The sequence below is a fragment of the Stegostoma tigrinum genome, chromosome 1 (assembly GCF_030684315.1).
Source record: "Stegostoma tigrinum isolate sSteTig4 chromosome 1, sSteTig4.hap1, whole genome shotgun sequence".
In the NCBI taxonomy this organism is placed as follows: domain Eukaryota; kingdom Metazoa; phylum Chordata; class Chondrichthyes; order Orectolobiformes; family Stegostomatidae; genus Stegostoma; species Stegostoma tigrinum.
Window position 1 is genome coordinate 139,334,490 of NC_081354.1, and position 23,191 is coordinate 139,357,680.

At 42.0% G+C, this 23,191-nt stretch overlaps 1 protein-coding gene across 1 annotated transcript in view; it reads right to left on the bottom strand.

Moving 5' to 3' along the window:
- The window catches only part of LOC125461500 (myosin-IIIb), a 157,001-nt gene extending 136,905 nt beyond the window's left edge, over positions 1–20,096 (bottom strand). Inside the window, exon 1 of the mRNA XM_048550397.2 lies at positions 19,660–20,096. Within this exon, the coding sequence (XP_048406354.1) occupies positions 19,660–19,767 (108 nt within the window). The 5' untranslated portion in view covers positions 19,768–20,096. The remainder of the gene's footprint in view (positions 1–19,659) is intronic.
- Between the last annotated feature and the right edge of the window lie 3,095 nt (positions 20,097–23,191).

Consider the following 23,191-nt stretch of genomic DNA (forward strand, 5'->3'; position numbering starts at 1 on the left):
ATCTTTATGTCGTCATTGTCTACAGGAATAGTGCCAGAAGACTAGAGGATAGCAAATGTTGTCCCCTTGTTCAAGGAGATTAGAGACAACCCTGGTAATTATTGGGCAGTTGGTAAAGTATTGGAGAGATTATAAGAGATAGGATTTATAACAATCTAGAAAGGAATAATTTGATTAGGGATCGTCAACAGGGTTTTTTCAAGGGTAGATCATGCCTCACAAACCTTATTGAGTTCTTTGAAAAGGTGACCAAACAGATGGGTGAGGATTAAGCGGTTGATGTGATGTCTATAGATTTCAGTAAAGCATTTGATAAGGTTCCCCACGGTGGCATGGGATTGAGGGTGATTTAACGGTTTGGATCAGAAATTGGCTAGCTGTAAGAAGACAAAGGGTGGTGGTTGATGGGAAATGTTCATCCTGGAGTTCAGTTACTAGTAGTGTACCACAAGGATCTGTTTTGGGGCCACTGCTGTTTGTCATTTTTATAAATGACCTGGATGAGGGCAGAGAAGGATGAGTTAGTAAATTTGCAGATGACACTGAAGTCGGTGGAGTTGTGGATAGTACGGAAGGATATTGCAGGTTACAGAGGGACATAGATAAGCTGCAGAGCGGGGCTGAGAGGTGGCAAATGGAGTTTAATGCGGAAAAGTGAGAGATGATTCACTTTGGAAGGGGTAACAGGTATACAGAGTACTGGGCTAATGGTAAGATTCTTTGTAGTGTAGATGAGCAGAGGGATCTCAGTGTCTATGTGCATAGATCCCTGGAAGTAAGATAGGGTTGTTAAGAAAGCATACGATGTGTTAGGTTTTATTGGTACAGGGATTGAGTTTCAGCTGTACAAAACTCTGGTGCGGCTGCACTTGGAGAACTGCGTACAGTTCTGGTCGCCGTATTATAGGAAGGATGTGGAAACATTGGAAAGGGCGCAGAGGAGATTTACCAGGATGTTGCCTGGTACAGAGGGAAGGTCTTATGAGGAAAGGCTGAGGGGCTTGAGACTGTTTTCAGTAGAGAGAAGGTGGTTTACAGGCAACTTAATAGAGACATACCAGATGATCAGAGGATTAGATAGGGTGGCAGTGAGAGCCTCTCTCCTCAGATGATGATGGCTAGTACAAGGGGACATAGCTTTAAATTGAGGGGTGAAAGATATAGGACAGATGTCAGAGGTAGTTTCTTTACTCGGAGAGTAGTAAGGGTGTGGAATGCCCTGCCTGCAGCAGTAGTAAACTCACCAACCTTAAGGGTGTTTAAATGGTCATTGGATAAACATATGGATGATAATGGAATAGTGTAGGTTGGACGGGCTTCAGATCGGTTTCACAGGTTGGCGCAACATTGAGGGCCGAAAGGCCTGTACTGCGCTGTAATCTTCTATGGTCTTTGTTCTATGTGCTCCACTCACCACCTACCCCAAATGCCTGGGAAAAATCAGATTTAACCTGGTGTTTTGTCTTAGTCTTTTCCCCATTAGCAACTCTGCTGGAGCTCTCCCTATAGTTGAATAAGGTGGTGATCCGACGATCAAATAGGAACCAGGCCAGTTCAGTATCTCGTGAAGTTGTATCCGTTTCTTTAAGCCCACCTTCAAAGTTTGGGCTGCTCTTTCTACTGGATCATTGAATGGATGGATGGATGGATGGATTGGAGCTGTCCTTGTAATCCTGAATGAGGCTATGCAATTACCTTTATTCGAGTGGTGTCCCCCAAGCTCAGTTGGCCTAGTGAGGGGTGTCCACTTCCATTGGAATACCCTGCAGCTCACATGCTCCACTTGCTGCATTTCCCAATAATAAAGCCAGTTGTACTGCCTATTTGAAATCCAATTGGGCTTCAGCCTCTCTGAAGGGTCTATGCCTGAAATGGCAGCTTTTGTGCGTGAGATGCTGCTTGGCCTGCTGTATTCATCCAGCTACACACTTTGTTATCTGGGCTTCAGCTAGGAAGCGCTTTTGCATGACTACATCATTAATCCCACAACATGTCATTAAGGGTTAAATCAAAGTCATATGCCTCTGGCAGTTATCTTAACCTAGTCAAAAGTCTCAATAAAGACTCACTTGGTTGTCAAATTGCTGAGTAAAAGCAACACTATCTCAAAATATTAGTGGTGGTTTGAGCTCATAATATTCCTTAACTAAATCAGTCAACTCTTGAAAAGTTTCAAATATCTGGTTTCTCAGGAAAGTCAGGATCCGAAGAACTGAAAAGCGCTTCGGTCCACAAGCTGTCAAGGAAATCACTTATTGCTTTTCATCTGTTCCAATGTTATTTGTGCATAAAAACACATTCATTCATTCCACATACTGGGCCCCCAGTCTTTAAAAGCAGAATCAAACGAATCAAGGTTCCCAAATAATGGCATGATGCCAGAAATGCTTACCCCAAACTCAAGACAGAGTGTGAATTTCTTCAGGAGCACACTTTGCTCTCATTGCCTCTGAAATAACTCCACGGAGGCCAGTATTCTGTGACCAAGTCATCCTTTATTTACACTTGCAGAGTCCTGACACTGATCCAGCTCCCTCAGAGCCAGCTCTCAGAGTGAACAGGGTATCGGACACTCCGAACACAGTAGGCCAGGCAGCATCAGAGGAGCAGGAAAGTTGATGTTTCGGGTTGGGACCATTTCTGAAGAAGGATCCCGACCTGAAACATCAGCTTTCCTGCTCCTCTGATACTGCTTGGCCTACTGTGTTCCTCCAGCTCCATACAGGGTTTTCTCCGACTCCACCATCTGCAGTTCTTGCTGTCTCTGACACTCCTGTTCTTACCTGGTCAGCCCCAGGGCTCCCTGACTGTGACTGTTAATGTGGTCCAATCGGGGAACTGATATTCTTGGAGGTCTACCTGGCTGACCTTGTGACAATCACTACAGAAACTATTAATGTCTCTGCCCCAGACATGACATTTCTACTTTTGTCCTTACCACCTCTTTTTAAACCAAGAATCAATCGGTGATGAATGGTTAGAGTCATTTAGTATGGATGTAATAACAGAATTGACTGACAGTATGCCTTTGGTGATTCTGAAAAATGTACAAGCATGGATTAATAAGTCCACATTGTAAACAAGAAACAGTTTAAAAAAAACAGAACTTGCCGCCTGTATGTTTATCGCTAAACAGCAAAACAGAATCTTGCCCCATAACGAACAAATAAATTTACAATAAGGAATCAACTCCTGAAACTCGAGTCACACATTGCAGGAAACAAAGCAGATTTCACTGCACTTTGACCTTCCCTTTCAAAAGGGATTATTTTGCCACCAATTCTGTGACCAGTGTGTCATTCAACTTGGTCTATCCACACCTACCTTTAGGATTCTTTTATAACCTGTTAAAACTTAGGCGTGCAATTTGCTTGCCTTCCAAATTTAAGGGCAAACTATCATCATATCATGTCCAGTGGATTCTGAAAGTCTTCGACTCTATAAAATACCATTTATAAATTAGGGCAAATTAATTGTAAGAACTTTGACAGTGAGCTTTGAAGTGGCTTGTGGAGCTTGAGGTTCTGTTTAAAACCAACTTGCACGTAGTACAATATTTGGTAACTGTTATCACCTAAACCTCAAACTAGGCAAAATGCAAAACAGTAACTGAGCACAAAACATTTGTATGAATATACAACAAGGAATAAGAGTAGGCTTCTCTTGTCAAGCCTGCTCCACCACCGAAAGTTAGAGTTGACTGATTTAAACATCAACTCTGCAATCCTGCACACCCCCCAATAGACAAAAACCGAAAGAACTGTGGACACTGTAAATCAGGAGCAAAAACAAAGTTGCTGGAGAAGCTCAGCACATCTGGCAGCATCTGTGAAGGGAAAAACAGAGTTAACGTTTCGGGTCCGGTGCTGTTTTCCCTTCACAGGCAACCCATTAGATACTTAATTAGCAAGGGGAATGAAAGACTAATCGACTTCTGCTTTTAAAATATTTAAAGATTCCACATCTACTGCCTTTTAAGAAAGGGAATTTCAAAGACACTCAACCTTTATTTCCTCGCCATCTTAAATGGATGACCCTTCATTTTCAAACTAAGGCCCCGACCTCTAAATTCTCCAACAATAGGAAACATCTACTGAGTCAAGTCCCCTTAGGGTCCTGAGATAACAGGAACTGCAGATACTGGAGAATCAAGGTAACAAAGTGTGGAGCTGGATGAACACAGCAGGCCAAGCAGCATCTTAGGAGCAGGAAAGCTGATGTTTCAGGCCTAGATCCTTCATCAGAGAGGGGGAGGAGAAGAGGGTTCTGAAATAAATAAGGAGGGGGGGGGGGGGGAGGCAGATCGAAGATGGATAGTAGAGAAGATAGGTGGAGTGGAGACAGACAAGTTAAAGATGGAGCCAGCAGAAGGTGAGTGTAGGTGGGGAGGTAGGGAAGAGATGGATCAGTTCAGGGAGGGCGGACAGGTCAAGGGGGTGGGATGAGGTTAGTAGGTAGGAAATGGGGGTGCGGCTTGAGGTGGGAGGAGGGGATAGGTGAGAGGAAGAACAGGTAAGGGAGGCGGGGACGAGCTGGGCTGGTTTTGGGATGTGGTGGGGGGTGGGGAGATTTTGAAGCTTATGATGTCCACATCGATACCATTGGGCTGCAGGGTTCCCAAGTGGAAATGAGTTGCTGTTCCTGCAACCTTCGGGTGGCATCATTGTGGCACTGCAGTTGGCCCAGGATGAACATGTCGTCTGAGGAATGGGAGGGGGAGTGGAAATGGTTTGCGACTGGGAGGTGCAGTTGTTTATTGTGAACCGAGCGTAAGTGTTCTGCAAAGCGGTCCCCAAGCCTCCGCTTGGTTTCCCCAATGTAGAGGAGGCCACACCAGGTACAATGGATACAGTATACCACATTGACAGATGTGCAAGTGAACATCTGCTTGATGTGGAAAGTCTTCTTGGGGCCTAGGATGGGGGTGAGGGAGGTGGTGTGGGGGCAGGCGTAGCCCTTCCTGCAGCTGCAGGGACAAATGCCGGGTGAGGTGGGGCTGGAGGGGAGTGTGGAGTGGACAAGGGAGTCATGGAGAGAGTGGTCCCTCCGGAGAGCAGACAAGGAAAAATGAGTTTGGTGGTGGGGTCGGATTACAGATGGGGGAAGTGTCGGAGGATGATGCATTGGATCCGGAGGTTGGTGGGGTAGTACGTGAGGATGAGGGGATTCTCTTTTGGTGGTTATTGTGGGGATGGGGTGTGACAGATGAGTTGCGGGAAATGCAGGAGACACAGTCGAGGGCGTTCTCGACCACTGCGGGGGGGGGGGGTACCATCCTTGAAAAACGAGGACATCTGAGATGTGGAATGTAGAATACCTCATCCTGGCAGCAGATGCGGTGGAGGCAAAGAAATTGGTAATAGGGGATGGTGTTTATTTGCAGGAAGGTGGGTGGGAAGAGGTGTTAGGATCCTGTATGTTTCAATTAAGTCATCTCTGACTCTAAACTCCAGAGGAGGCAGGCCTAGACTGCCTAACATCTTCTCACAAGGCAATCTGCTCATTCTAGGTATTAGTCTAGTAAACTTTGTGAATTCAAAAAGAACTTACACAGACATGTAAAATATCTATCAGCGACATAAGTTGCATGCATTTGTCTAAATTTAGCAACAGCAAGTTCAGCTTCTGTTACAACATTATCATAACAATCTAAAAGGTCAAGTTAGTCGGCGGGGGGGGGGGGGGGGGTGGTGATGGTGGTGGTAATGGCTAGTGAAGCGTTTCAGCTGAGGAGCTGAACCAAATCTCTCGCACAACGTGTTGATTCTCAAAGGCAATACTCTGCCCATCACTGCACCAAACAGCAGCTTCATTGTTAAATTCTTTCATGCAAAGTCACGGCTTTGCAGAACCCCAACTGCCCTCAACAAGGTATTTGCATTAGCTCCTTTATCTACAGAAAACATCCCAAGATGTTTCAGAAGGGAGTCATGAGGCAACATTTAATACAAAGCTTAACAAAAAGGATAAAGTGAAGAAAAATAAAAAGTGAAACTGAAAGGGAACATGGGGTGGGGTGGTGTAGTAAAGGTTTAAGAAAGGAATTTCAGATATAAGGAGCAAGACGGCTGAGCGCATAGACATCAATGGTGGAACAATGAAGTCAGACATGCTCAAAATGCCAGACAGAAAAGAACATAGAGATCTCAAATGGTTGAGTAGGTGGAGGAAATTGTGAAGAGAGTAAGGTCAAAAACATCGAAGAATCTGCAAATTAACATTTGTGCCTGGTTAAATGGAGGCAAAAAGAAAATCAGTCAGAGAGCATGGGAATGATGGAGGACAGGACACAAGTCAAGTTTGGTGACTAAGTCAGCAAAATTTTGAATGATCTCAATTTTAGAGCGTAAAACATTGGAGGCTAGCCAGCAGTGAATTAGAATAGTCAAATGCAGGTGTAATAATTGTAAAGGTAATAGTTTTACCAGTTAAGCTACAAGTGGACTTTACAGCATGACAAATCTGGCTAGAAATATAAAACCAGATAGTAAAGGAATTTTTACACCTATTTAAAAAGAAAGAGGGGAAATAAAGCAAGTGTTGGTCCTCCTAAGAGCATGTCTGAGAAATTAATAGCGAGAAATTTTAAAATGTATTGAATAGATACTGTAGAAGACACAAATAACACCCTAGAAACAATGATAAAATCAAGAGATAAAAAGGAATGAAATTTATAACAATTACAATCATCAACAAATATGGTACTGAAATAATTATTAACAATAAAAGCTGATAAGTCATCATGTTCTGATGGATTTCAGTCATGAAAGAAGTGGTTATTCAAATAGCACGATGCAATGGTTTTAATCTTCCAAAATTCCTTAGGATTTTGGAAAGTCTCATGATTGAAAAATAGCAAGTGTAACTCCTTTAGTCAAGAAAATGCTGGACTATACCACTGAAGAGGGCACAACAGGGTCCTTGGAAAATCTTGATGCAATCAGACAGAGTCAACAATAGTGTTTTTTTCCCCCAAAAGGGAAATCACATTTGACGAACTAATAGAATTTCTTGAGGAAATGACAGGCAGTTTGGACAAAGGGAACCTGTAGATGAGGTACGCTTGGTTTTCCAGAATGCATTTGACAACAAAATCTACTACACAGAATAACAGCTCACAAATGTAGAGGGTAACATATTAGCATTGATACAGAATTGGTTAGCTAAAGAAAAAAAGAAAAATGATAGGAATAAATTAGTCATTTGCAGGCTGGCAGGATAGAATGAGTGGCACAGAGAACAGTGCTAGTGCCTCACATTACTATTGATGCCAATGACATGGATGAGGAACAATGTCTGGTTGCTAAATTTGCCAATGACATAAATATGAGCAGCTGAGTAAATTGCAGAGGTAATGCAAAAGGGTAAAGACAAATTAAGTGAGTGGGCAAAGATTTGACAGAGGGAGCATAATGCTGGTAAAGTGAACTTGTCCACTTTAGCAGAAAGACAGAAGCAGTATGCTGTTTGAGAGAGATTGCAAACTCTTTGGTACAGAAAGATCAGGGAATGCAGCAGAGGCTGACATCAGGGATGGCAGGTCTGGCATAGAAGGTAAAGTGTGGTTTGTCTGGCCCTGAGCCCACTAGGGCTGTACCTGGCACAATGAAAAATAAAATGTCAACCTGCTGAGGCTACAACACGAGACAACTTGTACAAACAGCTGTAATTGATACACCAGGCTAAGTGACTTCACAAACAACAGACCAGATCTAAATTCTGTAGTCTTGCCCTAACCAACTATGAATGATAGTGAGTGGTGAATGTTTTTCTAAAAAAAATCATCACTGGAAGGGGAGGCTCCTCAAAACATCCACATCCTCAATGATGGGGGAGCCCAGCACAGTGCAAAAGGATAGGGATAAAGTATTTTTAACAACCTTCAGCCAGAAGTGCCGAGTGGATGATACATCTCAGCCTCCTCTGGAGGTACCAACATGATAGATGCAAAAACACAGATGAAAGCAATGGAAACTATAGAGGCTGTGTGATTTCTGCTCTAAAACACACCACACTCCTAGCCAAGCTGGCCCAAAACAACAACACTGACATTTATCTGACAGTGTGGGAAAATTGCCCAGGTAATTCCTAGAAGCAAAAAGCAGGACAAATCTAACCCAGCCAGTTACTATACCATTAATCTGCTCATGATCAAAGTGATCGAAAGGTTTACCAACACTGCTGCTGAGCAGTACTTGTTTAGCAATAACCTGCTCAATGGCTTCCTGCTTAGATTCCACAAGAACTACTCAGCCCCTAACCTTATATGTGGTCAGACATGGGGGAGGGGAAGAGAGAGCGAAAAAGAGAGAGCGAAAAAGAGAGAGAGAGAGAGCGAAAAAGAGAGAGAGAGAGAGAGAGAGAGCGAAAAAGAGAGAGAGAGAGAGAGAGAGAGCGAAAAAGAGAGAGAGAGAGAGAGCGAAAAAGAGAGAGAGAGAGCGAAAAAGAGAGAGAGAGAGAGCGAAAAAGAGAGAGAGAGAGAGCGAAAAAGAGAGAGAGAGAGAGCGAAAAAGAGAGAGAGAGAGAGCGAAAAAGAGAGAGAGAGAGAGCGAAAAAGAGAGAGAGAGAGCGAAAAAGAGAGAGAGAGAGAGCGAATAAAAGAGAGAGAGAGAGAGCGAATAAAAGAGAGAGAGAGAGAGAGCGAATAAAAGAGAGAGAGAGAGAGCGAATAAAAGAGAGAGAGAGAGAGCGAATAAAAGAGAGAGAGAGCGAATAAAAGAGCTGAACTCCAGAAGCGAGGTGAGAGATTGACTGCCCTTTACACCAACACCATAATTAACAGAGTGTGGTATCAAGCAGTCCTAAAAAACTGGAGAAACAAAACTGAAACCAGGAGGAATAGACCATTCAAGCCTGTTCCACCAGTCAATGAGATCATGGCTGATGTTTTATCTCAATGACATATTCCTGATTTATCCCCCATATACCTGGATGCCTTTAAAATCCAGACATTTATCTCTCTTGCTTGAATATATGGAGTCACTTGATCTCCACAGCATTCTATGGTAGAGAATCCCACAGACCCACTACCCTTTGAGTGAGGAAATGTTATATCTCAGTCCTAAATGATCTACCCCACGTGCTGAGACTGTGGCCCTGGTTTTAGACTCCCCCACCATGGAATACATTCTCCCTGCATTCCCTCTGGTCTGCCCAACTGCATTAGAATATTATACATTTCAATTAGCTCCCCATTCATTCTTCTAAACTTTATTGGGCACAGGGCCTGACTGACAAATTCTTAACCCATGAAAATTTATTATCCCATCCCACTCTTTCTAGTTTAATAATATCTGTTCTATAGTAGGGCGACCAGAACTGCACACAGTAATCCAAATCTGGTCTCAAATGTCTTGCACAGCCATAACAAGACATCCCAACTCCTACAGTGTGCTCTGACCGATGAAAACAAGCATGTCTAAAGTCTTCTTCACCACCCTGTCTACCTGTTACACCACTTTCAATGAGCTATGAACCTGTACCCCTTGATGCCTTTGTTCTATAACACTCTCCAGGGCCTTACAATTGACAGTGCAAGTCGTTTCCTGGTTTGCCTTACCAAAGTGCAGCACCTTGCATTTATCTAAATTGAACTCCATCTGCCATTTGTCAGACCACTGGCCCAGTTAATCAATATCTGGTTGCATTCTCATAACCTGCTTCATTGTCCACAAACTTACTAACCATACCTAAATTCTCATCCAAATCATTTACACAAGTGACAAAAAGCAGTGGACACAGCGACACACCACTAATCACAGGGCTCATGCCTGAAAAACAACCTTCTACCACCAGAGAGACAGACAGAACTGCAGATACTGGAGTCAGAGACAACCATATGGAGCTAGAGGAACACAGCAGGCCAGGCAGCAAAGGAGCAAGAAAGTTGATGTTTCGGGTCGGGACCCTGCTTCAGAAAGGGGACCCCGACCCGAAACATCAACTTTCTTGCTCCTCTGATACTGCCTGGCCTGCTGTGTTCCTCCAGCTCCACACTGAGTTGCCTCTTTTGTCACTACACTGTCTACTAGCATCAAGTCAATTTTGTAACTAATTGGCTAGCTCCTCCTGGATCCCATGAGATTTAACTTAACTCAAAAACCTACCATGCGGTAACTTGTCAAAGGCCTTGCTAAAGTCCAAGTAGACAATATCTACCGCACTGCCTTAATATACTTCCATGCACACCACTTCAAAAAAACTCATTCAAGGAACACGATTTCCCACACAAATAGCAATGCTGACTATCCCAAATGAGTCCCTGCCTCTTCAATTGCCTTGTCTCTCAGAATCCCATCTAACAACTTACCTGACATAGACGTTAGCCTCACCAGTCAGTAGCTCACAGGTATTTCCCTGCAGCCCCTCTAAAATAATGGCACATTAAATCGCAGTGTTCAAATCTCAGACGCCAGCTCAATAACTGAGCTGGAGCTCTTCAAGCAACAAACATTTGCTACAAAAGCGGTCATTATGAACCACAACACGGTCCACCAGTTCCCACATCATGCTGTTACAACACATCACCTGGCCCTGTATCTCTCTCTATTTTAATTACTTAATTCAAATTTTTACATAAATTTAGTGCTCACCTTTTAGTTTGTAGCTCGTAAATATTTCCCCCATTTTTCTTCAATGTGAAAGTAACCTATAATTGATAGTCACATTAGTAGCTTACTTAACTTATGGTTTACCTGTCACATCACTCGTGTTGGACCCTGATTTTAGGTTTCAATCTATCCTGTTTAAAAAATCTTATAAAATATGAGCCTAAAAGAGCACTTTTCCCATCTGCAATGAATTGCCACACTGCCTCTAAATTCCCAAACAATGTACCCATTTCAGTATGTCTCACTCTGCATTTGAACATAGGCAATACCAGTATCTCAGGAGTCATGAATGTGTGATGTTCAGTGCCAATCAATGAACATCCCCACTTCTGACCATATGGTAGAGGGACCTCTTACAAAAGGACCTTATCAACAGCTTTCTGAAAAATCCAAATAAACCACCTCTACTGGTTGGCCCTTCTCTATTCTACTAGTTGGATACGTAAAAAAGACTCCAGTCAATTTAGGACAGTTGAAGGGAATCAGGGAAAAGCACTCCTCCAGTTGTAGTCAAAACTAGCAAATAGGAAGAGAATTGTCGTTGTTGGAGGTCAATCATCTCAGCTACAGGACATCTGCGCAAGAGTTTCTCACAGCAGAAATTTTCCCATTGTCTTCAGAGATGCTATGAAAAATCTCTGGAGCAGTTGGAACTTGAATTTTGCCCATTGGGTCTGTTCTGCCATTCGATCGTGGCCGATATGCTTCTTAACCCCAATAACACCTAGCTATCTGTTCTGAAAACTCTGCTCACATTTTGACAGCTGTGGCAAATGACTGGATTGTAATTAGTAATAATGCAAATCCTAGAGGTCAACTTTTTTTTTTAAAGACATTGTTTACAACCTGTAGATTCCACAGGATTTACCTCCCTCCAGGATAGGAATTATGTCTTCAATTTTAAATAGGTAAACCTAAGACACCCACCATTTTCTCAAACAACACCCTATATCTAACTTTTCATTTCTCTAAAGTGTTTGAATTTGGTCAATTATTTGATCAATTTACTTCAATAAAAGATCTTTACCGGAGGTCAAAATCACCAACATCCTTTGTGACAGTGACTGTGGTGCACTGTACCTCTTCAACCTTTCAAAGTACAAATAATACAACCACTTCTTCCAGCTCCACTACATCACCTTCAATACATCAGCCCAATAAGGCTGTTATCATTTTGTTCTGATCTGCCCTGCAATCTAGCCAGTAGATCAGTCACGCCTCCTCCCATTACCCATTTTCACTCAATTTTTTTGAAAAGTTATTATTTCTGTGCTCACCTACCAAAATGTATAATCTTACATTTACCCAGGTTAAAACTACTGACTAGTCTGCACATTTGAGAATATCATTTTGTGTTAAGTTGCACTTCCCCATCATTACCTCAAGAATGTCAGATTTCCATCATCAGCTTTAGCTTTGTTTACACACCGTCCTCAGGTGACACTGTACTCATTTACGGGTCAGTTTTCACAAGTACGTTAATGACATCAAATTCTCCATTTCTATCATTCAAGACTTATTGTTAAGGTTGTTCGGTAGCAGTTAACTAAGATGGTTGTAATCTTATTCAGCCAAAAATAATGTATTCTTGTCTCTAACTCAGACTACCAATCTGCTTTTGTTTATGAATCTGAGATTGCTATACACTGCAGAACTCTCACGCAAGATAATGAAGAGTGAGGCTGGATGAACACAGCAGGCCCAGCAGCATCTCAGGAGCACAAAAGCTGACATTTCGGGCCTAGACCCTTCAGCAAGGTTTACTTCACACTAAGCTTCGGAAACAATTCTACAATCAATTAATCTAGTAGTAAGTGCACCAGCACTTCTGATGCTTTTGTTCAACATTTAGATACCCTTCACAATTGTTTTGGAGACTGGTACTTGCGTAGCCTTTTCTAAAGCACCTTAAAAAAAAAATCAGCATTTCCAAGTAGTTGCAATGGTTGACATTCAAGGAGTTTAATGATAAACGTTATTTTTTGGGGTCTCCTCCCCTATTTACCTCAGGAGCTTATTTAACTATGTTAGTTCTAATAACTCTGTTGGGAAAGTACTGCTGTAGCTTATAACTAGAGCATGGAAACGGAATAAACAGATCATAGAAAATGAAAAAAAAGGTCCTAGTGATGTCTATCAACTCCGCAACTAAAACCAACCTTATTAATCTAACATCACCTTGCAAGTTTCCAAATTTGATTGCTGACATCAAGAACACTTTAAATATATGTAAAGAAGCATTAAAGTAGTAGAGAACACAAGTTCAGTTTAACGATGACAACGTCAGTAAGCTTTGATAATTCATTGGAAAAAAAACTAAGATTAACATAGTTGCTTCTAACCAAAGCAAAACCAAAAAAAGATCTAATTTTATAATGCAAGAACAAACATGTGACAAAGTACATTACAAGAAAGCAGGCTATCCGGCCCAACCAGACTGCTCGGGGATTTGTACTCCAGTTATTCCCAACCAGTCTCCCCATATTGACTTTTGAGCTTTTTTTCTGCTTTTCCCTCATATGGTCCTTTTGAAAAAAGATGCAAACTAAATCAACTTAATCAACTTCCACATGGACAATGAAATCTCTCGTTTCTCGTCATTTTGTTACTGAATTTATCAGTAACTAACTTGAACCTTAGGCCACTGGTTTTGAATTCTTCCAAAAGAAACAAAAAAAAGTCCTTGCCACATTGACCCTGTTCAACTCATTCATAATTTCTTTAAAAAAAAATTCTGTTAGGTCTCTCCCAAGTTTACCTTAAAGAAAAAAGCCACAGCCTCAGTTCTGTACTGAACTATTCTCTCAATGCACTTTTTATGGTATGAGGACTAGACATTTACACTACACTGGCTGCAGCTAAAAAGCACCATATACTATTTTGTACAATACTCAGCTAGAAGTCAATCCCAACGCATTGATAACATTTTAGTAGTTTTGCTGACCAGTGATAATGCTTTAAATGATTGAATGTCTCTAGGGATACATGTGAACCAATCTTCTATTTCATTCAGTTTCTCAGTTTTTTGAAAAGTTATTATTTCTGTGTTTACCTACTAAAATGTATGACCCTACATTTACCCATGTTAAAGCTACTGACCAGTCTGCATATTTGTGAGTATCATTTTGTATTAAGTTGTGCTTCTCCTCAGTGTTAATTACATCCCCAAATTTAGTACAATCTGATATGGAGTTGCATGTTTAAAAATCATTAATGGAAATTGTCAACAAGTGGTACCAGCATGGATATTTGCCGAACACCATTTTCTGACTTATTCTAACTTGAATTAAACCTCTAAAATACAGGCTTTGCGTATCTTAGACAATTTGCAATCTTTCAACTATTTCATTCTAAAATCCCTATCTTATAATACAGTCCAAATTTGTGTGACCTCTAAAGGCTGAACATTGTTTCGGGTGAAGTGCCACTTTGAAATGGACAACCCATATCGTATTGAAAATTATAAAAAGAATCATGAAACTTTTGAATGATTAGTTTTAAATTGCAATATCAATATTCTATCAACATTTTATTCATTCATAGGACATTGGCATTGATGGCTAGACTAGCATTTATTGTCTATCCCTGGTTACATAAGAGATGGAGATGATTAGCTGCCATCTTGAACTACTGCAGTAATTGTGGTTTCAGCACACCCCATTAGGGAGGGAGTTCCAGAATTTGAACTCACTGACAGCAAAGGATTAGCAAAATAGTTTCAATTCATGATCATTTGTGGGTTGGTGGGAAACTTGAAAGTGGCAGTGTTTCCTTGTATCTGTTGTGTCCAGTCCTACTGCATTGTAGTGGTTGTGATTTGGAAACCATTGTTTAAGGACCACGGTGAGTAGTTGCAGCGCATCACGTGGATGGTAGACACTCTGTGTCACTACGTATCAGTGTGGAGGCAGTGAACGTTGATGGTGTTAGATGGGAAACAAGCAAAGCCTGATTGCATTGGATGGTGTGGAGCTGCACTCTTCCAGGGAAATGTTGTTATCCCATCATTCACTGATTATTTGATATAAACTGCTTCAGTATCTGCAGAGTTGTGAATGGTGCTGAACATTGTGCAGTTAGTGAACATCCCCACTTCTGACTTTACAGATGGAAGGTCATTCTTGAAGCAGCTGAAGTTGCTTGGGCTTAGAACACTATCCTGAGGAAGTCCTGCAGAGACATCCTGTGGCTGAGATGATTGACCTCCACCAGCCACATTCCTTTGTGCTAGACGTGACTCCGACATGTTGGCATGTGAGCAGTCCCGTGTTGTAGCTTCAGCGGGTTGACAACTCATTTTGGCGTGTCATTTCAAAGTGACACTTGGATTTACTAGCACCTTTCTTTGCTAAAGGATACCCCAAATGTTTTACAGAAATTCCCAAATTAGCACCTCTGACAGAACAGAGGGCCGCCAGATGGGATCGGAATGTCAGCCTTGATTTTTGTGATGAACCCTGGGCCAAACATGAGTCTCATGGAAAGGGAGAAGTGGGCAACTGATCAAGCAAGCGGGTGCAGTTTGGGCATCCTAGTGCCTTCCCACAGTTATGCTGGAGAAGGAAGGCTCATGGCAGCGTTTCCACATGGATGCCATTGATGTCCTTGAACAGGCAGTTAATGCTCCCTAGGCAGACCCACAGCAACCCACAAGGGGAGGGATGATTCAACTCACCATGATATACTTCTCCAGGAAGGATATACTAGCTTTGAGTTGAGGGACAGTAAAGTCTCATCAGGACAATACCAGGGTTCAAAAGAACTACATAAATGAGGACAATTTGTGTTGATTTATCATCTATACCACTGGGATAATATGGTTAGCAAGTAGTCTAATTGAGACGTTTCACAAGATAAAAAGGGGATGAGAAGGTAAATTCAAGACAATTATTTTCTCTGGTGGGAAATCCAAAATAATGGGATATAATCTTAAGTTACTGCCGGGCCATTCTAAAGTCAAGGCAGAGGGCGTAATTTTCACCACAACAAAAAAAATGGTGGAAACCTGAAACACAAACCACCAAAACATGGAGTTTTGTCAGAATTTAAATTTCAAGGCAGGTTTCAGTAGACTATTGTTACTGGTTACGGTTTGACATCTTGCATATCTCTGGAAGACCTACTCACATGCCTTTTATTTCAAGGCCGAGCACCCCGACTGTCTCCAGTGTTTCCTCTAAGCGTTGCAGTTCAGCCTGAAGCCATGTCTCTGCATTACCGTTACAGCCCAGCTCTTTCACCATTTCTCTGGACTAAAAAACTGAACCTAGTGCTTGAATTAAGCTGTCCCTTAAACAGAAATTCTTTCAAAGTAGGGCCATACTTTGGGACTTCTGGAGATGTGATACACACTGTGCAAGCACAATTTCTCTTTTTCCTTTCACTGTCCAATTTTAACACAGGTCCAATTTACAAAAGCAACTATTACAAACACATGTGGCCGAGTATGGGTGGCTCACTGGTTAGCACTACTGCCTCACAGCAATTCCAGCCTTAGGTCACCATGTGGAATTTACACATTTTCCCAGTGTCTGTGTTGGGTTCCTTTGGGTGCTTTGGTTTCCTTCCACAATCCAAAGATATGCTGGCTAGGTGGACTGGCCATGATAAGTGCAGGGGTACAGAGAATGGCGAAGTAGGTCTGTGTAGTATCCTCCTAGGAGATTCGGTGCAAATTCGATGGGCCAAATGGCCTCTATGTGCACTATAGGCACTCTGATTCTAATGTGGAGTGCCACTCCAATCAACAACAGAAGGAATTCACGCACATCCTCACTGCAGTTTCAGATCAATCATAATGAATAGGGGATTGCATGTCCTTTCTTCATTTTTCCATTTATCACGTGTTTCTTCAGTCAGCTCCAGAGCAGCTGAACATTCTGTAGAAAATATGCACTCAAACCTGATACCTATTAATTGACAGAATTAAACACTCACACTGATTTTTTTTCTTCCAAAAGAATCATAAATCTGAAGATGTTTACCCACATTTCTTGTTTTATGTGGTTTCTTGACTTGCTAAAAATGTTCCACATTATCTTTGAGATTTCCAACTTCTGCTGCATTTTGCTTGGTGTCCTTCTGCACATTCTCAAAATATCCTCAAATACTTCAATGGCAATAAAGCTTATGACTTAATTAATACAGTATTTCAATAATCAAAATTTTATTCATCTTTACTACTCACAAATAGAGGCATGGAGCCAAAAAGGAAACAAACATTCAATAAGGTCAATACCTCAGAAACCAAACAAACAATCATAGCAACTTGCGTTAGACAATTTCAGAATCTGAGGGCATCTAATCTAGATTTCTAATCCAGGAGGCCTTTTGTACTGAACAGAACAGGACAACAGTGCTTCAATGGTGGCTAGACAGCACAGAAAACGTCACCGAGGAGGGGGACAAAATGCCTGCACGAAAACCAGTCAGCATGGCGAACCAACCAACAACTCCAGCCACAACCAGAGCTACAGATCTTCACTAAAAATCTGCCATGTTCACCTGGCCTGGCCTACATTCGACTCCAGACCCACAATACGGTTAACCTTTCAAAATGTCTGATTAAGGCACTCAGCTCCAGGACAGTTAGGGAAGGGCAACAGAACTGCCCTTGGCTGCAAGAGTACGTTTCAAGATAATGTTTTGAAGTATTTAATCCCGGACATTTACAATACAATGACTAGGGAACATGTCTCCAGTACAACTGAAATCTGCACCACGCTCTGGTGAGACCCTCTACATCCCGATTCAGTGGTGGGGGTACAGGGAAGACAATACTGAAGTTCAAAATTCCTTTAAATCTAGGTAAAACTGCTAAGATTAGGGAACAATGAATGATTAAAAATAGAGGCTGTAGTCAAGATTAAAAAAGAATCATATTAGATATAGACAACTGGGATCAACTAAATCTCGAGTACAAAGATAGCGTAGGGGCATTCTTAAGAGGGAAATCAGGGGGTTCAAAGTGAAGCAAAGACGTTGCCGTGGCAGATAAGGTTAAAGATTCTACAAAGAGATTCTACAAATGCATTAAGAGGAAGACAGCAAACTCAGAAGAGGGGACCGATATTAAATGAACATTTCACACTAGTTTTTACTGTAGCAAAAGAAAATGAGGGTACAGAATTCAGGGAAATAAGTATTGATATGTTCAAAACAGCACACATTACGGAAGAGGAGGTGCTAGCAGTCTTAGAAAACAAAAATAGATAAATCTCCAGGACTTGATCAAGTATATCCCAGGATGGTGTGGGAAGTTATGGAGGAAATTATGGGGCCTCCAGCAGAAATATTTGTATCATCAATACACATGGGTGAAGTACTGAAGGGTGGCTAATGTTGCACCATTCTTTAAAGAAAGGCTGTAAGGAGAAACTTGGAAACTATAGATGGGTGAGCCTGACATTGGTTTTAGAAGTGATTCTGAAAGAAAGAGTTTACATTTTTGTTTATCATTTATATAAATGATTTGGATGAGAATACACGTTTGAAAGTTTGCAGATGACAAACTTGATGGTACAGTGGACAGTAATGGTGGCTATCTAAGATTACAAACACATCTTGATGAATTGGGCCAATGCATTGAGGTGTGGCAGTTGGAGTTTAATCTGGATAAATTTGAGGTGCATTTTGGTAAGACAAACAAGGACAGGGCTTATACAATTAAAGGCCCTGGTAGTGTCGTACAACAGAGAGCAAGGGGTTCAGGAACATAATTCTTTGAAAATTGCAACACAGTTACGAAGGGTGCTTAGGAAGGCATTTAGTGCACTTGCCTTCATTGCTTAGTGCTTTGACTATAAGGAGTTGGGATGTCAAGTTGATGTTGTACAGGACATTGGTGAGGTTTTTTCTGGAGTACTGCGTGTAGTTGTGACTGTCCTGTTACAGTAAGGATATTAAGCCAGAGAGGGTTCAGAAAAGATTTACCAGGATGTTGTCAGGAATGGATGGTTTGAGATATAAAAATAGACTGGGGAGGCAGGGACCTTTTTCCACTGAAGTCTAGGAAGTTGATGGACGACCTTAGAGGATTATAATATCATGACAGGCATAAGTAGGGTGAATGGCAAAGGATCTTTTCAAAACTAGGGGCTATATCTGTAAGGAGCAAGGAGAAAGATTTAAAAAGGACACGAGGGGCAACATTTTTACACAGAGTTTGGTGTGTGGAATAAACTGCCAGAGAAACTGAAGGATGTAGGTTCAGTTACAACTTTTAAAAGACATTGGATAAGTTCATGAAAAGAAAAAAAGTTTGGAGGGATATAGGCTGGATGCAGGCAGGTCAGAATAGTGTAGTTTGGGAGCATGGTCTGCATGGACTAGTTGGACTGAAGGGTCAGTTTCCATGTTATGACTGTCATGATAACCTGGAAATTTTGTTTCCCACCGGAACAGGATTATATTCAATTTTCTAGGAATGCAGTTCTGACGCTATCATAGGCATGCACGAGAGAACAAAATCTAGGAGAAACTCAGACTACGTCCTTATCTCAGAACAGGTCGCACATTACCTCTCTATAAATTAAACGCGATGGAATCAATTATACTTAAAAGGGCCATTAAAGTATTAAAAATCGTAAGAACTGTGGGTGCTGTAATTCAGGAACAAAAACAGAAGTTGCTGGGAAAGCAGTTCTAAGGAAGGGTCACCGGACCCGAAAACTTTAACTCTAGTTATTCCTCCTTCAGCAACTTCTGTTTTTGTTCCATTAAAGTAATAATTGGTCCAAAAAAATCCAATTAACACATTATCTGAATTCTCAGCGAAAACACCAGCCAAACTTCAGGGTTTTTCAAACGTGCTGAACAAATAGGGGTTCGCTCAACTAAGCTGTGGGAATACTCACGCTGACTAAACAAAAGCAGTTGAGGGGGGAGCGAAGGTCACAAAGCGATCCGCTCATAGTGCAATGTTCAGGTCTATGAAAGAAAACTTATAGGTATTGCTTTTCTAGGTAGAGTCGGCTTAAGGCGAGTACTCGTTTTCTCCTCCTCCCCCCCGCCAACAGGGGTGGGTGCAAGTGGAGGTGAAGTTACTTACATAAATGTGATCATGCCGGAATCTGGTGCTCAGCACCTCCAGGAGAACGCTCTCGTCCAGCTGCGAGAGCGTGGCCAGGTCCTCGGGCATACTGCCGCATCCAGCCATGCGGGGTTGTGCTCAGTCACTCAGGAACCGTGCTGGCTGGACTCTTGTGCTCACAGATACTGCTCATTCCTCCCGAGTTTCTGCTCCACAACCTTCAACGAAGCTCCTCCCACACAAGGCACATCCACCCTCTCCTCTCCTCTCCTCTCTCTGTCTGCCACTCCTGAAGGAAACTTCTCCTTGACCAAAATGCTGCCCTCAACGGCAGTCGTGTCGCGAAAGGCGAGCTACCCCGCCGTATTCAAAATGTTGAATTAATTGTTACATTTCACAATCCTTTTATAAAGCCATATTTCACGAAGAAAGTAACACCACTGGTGGAAATGCCTCCTGCGAAGGAGCTCCCCTGCGCCCCCTAACGGAGCTCTATGTGGAGCCGCTGGCTGACTACAGGCAAACACCAAAAAACACAACTTATCATCATAGTGGGAACTGCAGATGCTGGAGAATCCAAGATAATAAAGTGTGGAGATAGATGAACACAGCAGGCCAAGCAGCATCTCAGGAGCACAAAAGCTGACGTTTCGGGCCTAGAGCTCTCTGATGAAGGGTCTAGGCCTGAAACGTCAGCTTTTGTGCTCCTGAGATGCTGCTTGGCCTGCTGCGTTCATCCAGCTCCACACTTTATTAACTTATCATCGATCACAGAGATAACAAGGTGTAGAGCTGGATGATCACAGCAGGCCAAGAAACTTCAAAGGAGCAGGAAAGCTGAGGTTTCGGACCTACACCTTTCTTCAGAAATGCTTTCTCTACACCTTGTTATTCTCAGATTCTCCAGCATCTGCGGTTCCTACTATCTCTCAATTTATCATTGCCACTGTTTGCCTGACATCTTTCAGGTTATTCTCATGGTCTGGTCAAATTCTAGGTTTGTGTCTATCTCTCTGTTACTTTCTTCATTCCCGAGTTTTTGTTGTTCAGGGAGGAATGTTAGAACAGCCTAATTTTTAAAATTTTTTGTCTGCAAACCTAAAGGCCAGGTGTGGTTCTAAAAGGAGAGCAGATGGGAATGAGAAACCCCGCGTTAGTGATCTGCAATTCAAATGCAGAATGCGCGTGGTGAACAACCATGACCGAAAAGGCTTTAGATTGAAATCAGCTATTCACAGAGAAGTTCCAGCCCGGAGTACTTTCACCCACTTTCCAATCTGCAAAGTGCAGAGCCTGGGGTCGGTGGGCAGGGGCTCCTGGACCGTGAAGGAAACTGTTCTAGAGAGAATAATGGTGAAGAAAGAACTATTCCTTGAAACGGTGTTCTCCTTTGCTTATCTGGTCAACATTGTGAGGTAAAGTTGCAACATAAGTTTTCTTTTACCTTAATCTTGGCCTTTAGTTATCTAATGTAATTTATGTAAATTAACATGATTGGAGATCAAATTATAAATTACATCATTTGAAGACCATGACATTTACACATGGTAGTTGACATTGGTTGGATGAGATTATTTACTGTTAAGATGCATAATTACTAACTTGTGCCCTTAGTTTAAACAGTTGGAGATTAGCCATAAATATAATTATGAAATGTTATTGCTTTTATATTAAGCAATGGATTAATACTAGTTGCTCAATATTCATATTTATTTACTGTTTCTTAAGTTTTCCAAAATGGAAAATTTTGAACCCAGTCAGCAATTGTTAGCAATAAAAATACATTTTTACCTGTATAAAGGATAGACTCTCTACCCAAAATAATAAACCATATTTCCTCCTTTCAGATGCTGATGGTTTTTAAATTTTGTTTTATATTTCAACATTTGACAGTCTGAGGAAAGATTCCCCAAGGCAAAAGTTTCTTTTGACTTACCCAAGAAACTCTGCAATAACCCGTCAGTCAACTCAGGAAACAATTATTTACTGTTCGAAATGTCTTCTGCAATTGTCAAAGAGGACCACTTCAACAGACTTCATGGTTGATTTTTGATTTGAATTACAAATGGTCTACATGTGACCTGTGGTCTTTGACAGGATTCTAATTGCCCATTGTACACCCACTGAGTAAGAGGTGAAAAATGGGAATGTCTAGTGTGCATGAATCTCCAAACCTGAGAGTCCACTGGGCTTCTGCCATGTATTGAGATCCTGATCCAATCGTATTTTTGAGTGATATGCTGCTGCATGATCAATAGAATTAAGGAAATATTTTGGATAAGAGTAGGATTTCTGCTCCTTGAACCTGTTGCACCATTCAGTTAGTGCATGATCGATCTCTATTTCCACTCCATTTAGTTCCATGTATCAAAATGGTGGACTGCAGCAGTTCAAGAAGGTAGGTCACCATCACCTTCTTATATGCAACTAAGGATAGGCAATGAATGTTGGCCCAAGCAGCAACACCCACATCCCACAAGTAAATAACAAAAATATTATAACCTTTTTATTCATTAATGGGATGTCAGTGTTGCTGGCTGGCCAGCATTTATTCCCCATCCCTAGTTTTTTTTTCATCTTCGTAGAATCTGTACAGTGTGGAAACACGCCCTTTGGCCCAACAAGTGCACAGCGACCCTCAAAGGGTCCCACCCAGATCCATTCCCCTATAACCCACCTAATCTACACCTCCCTGGACATTATGGGGCAACTTAGAATGGCCAATCCACTTAGCCTGCACACCGTTGGACTGTGGGAGGAAATACACACAGACACAGGAAGAATGTGCAAACTCCACACAGAGAGTCGCCCAAAGATGGAATTGAACGCAGGTCCCTGGCACTGTGAGGCAGCACTGCTAACCACTGTGCCACTGTTAGTTGCCCTTGAGAAGGTGGTTGTGAGCTGCCTTTTTGAACCACTGCAGTTTATGTTGCTGTAGGTTCACCGACAGAGCCCCTAGGGATGAAGTTCCAGAATTTTGACCCCGCATCAGCAAAGGAACAGCAATATATTTCCAAATCAGGATGGTGAGTAGCTTGGAGGGGAACTTTCAGATGATGGTGATCCCATGTATCTGCTGCTCTTATCCTTTTAGGTGGAAATGGTTGTGGGTTTCAAAGGTACTGTCTGAGGATCTTTGGTAAATTTCTGCAGTGCATCTTGTAGATAGTACACACTGCTGCTACTGAGTGTCAGGGGTGGAGGGAGTGGATGCTTGTAGATGTAGTGCAATCAAATGGCTGCTTTGTCCTGAATAGCGTCAAGCTTCTTGAGTGTTGTTGGAGCTGCAGTCATCCAGGCAAGTGGAAAGTGTTCCATCACACACCTGACTTATGCCTTGTAGATGGTGGACAGGCGTTGAGGAGTCAGGGGGTGAGTTAGCTGCCACAGTATTCCTAGTCTCTGACCTGCTCTTGTAGCTAATGTGTTTTTGTGGTGAGTCGGTTAAGTTTCTGACCAATAGAAACCCCAAGGATGTTGATAGTGAGGACTGCATGATGGTAATAACATTGAATGTCAAAGGGCAATGGTTAGGTTGTCTCTCGTT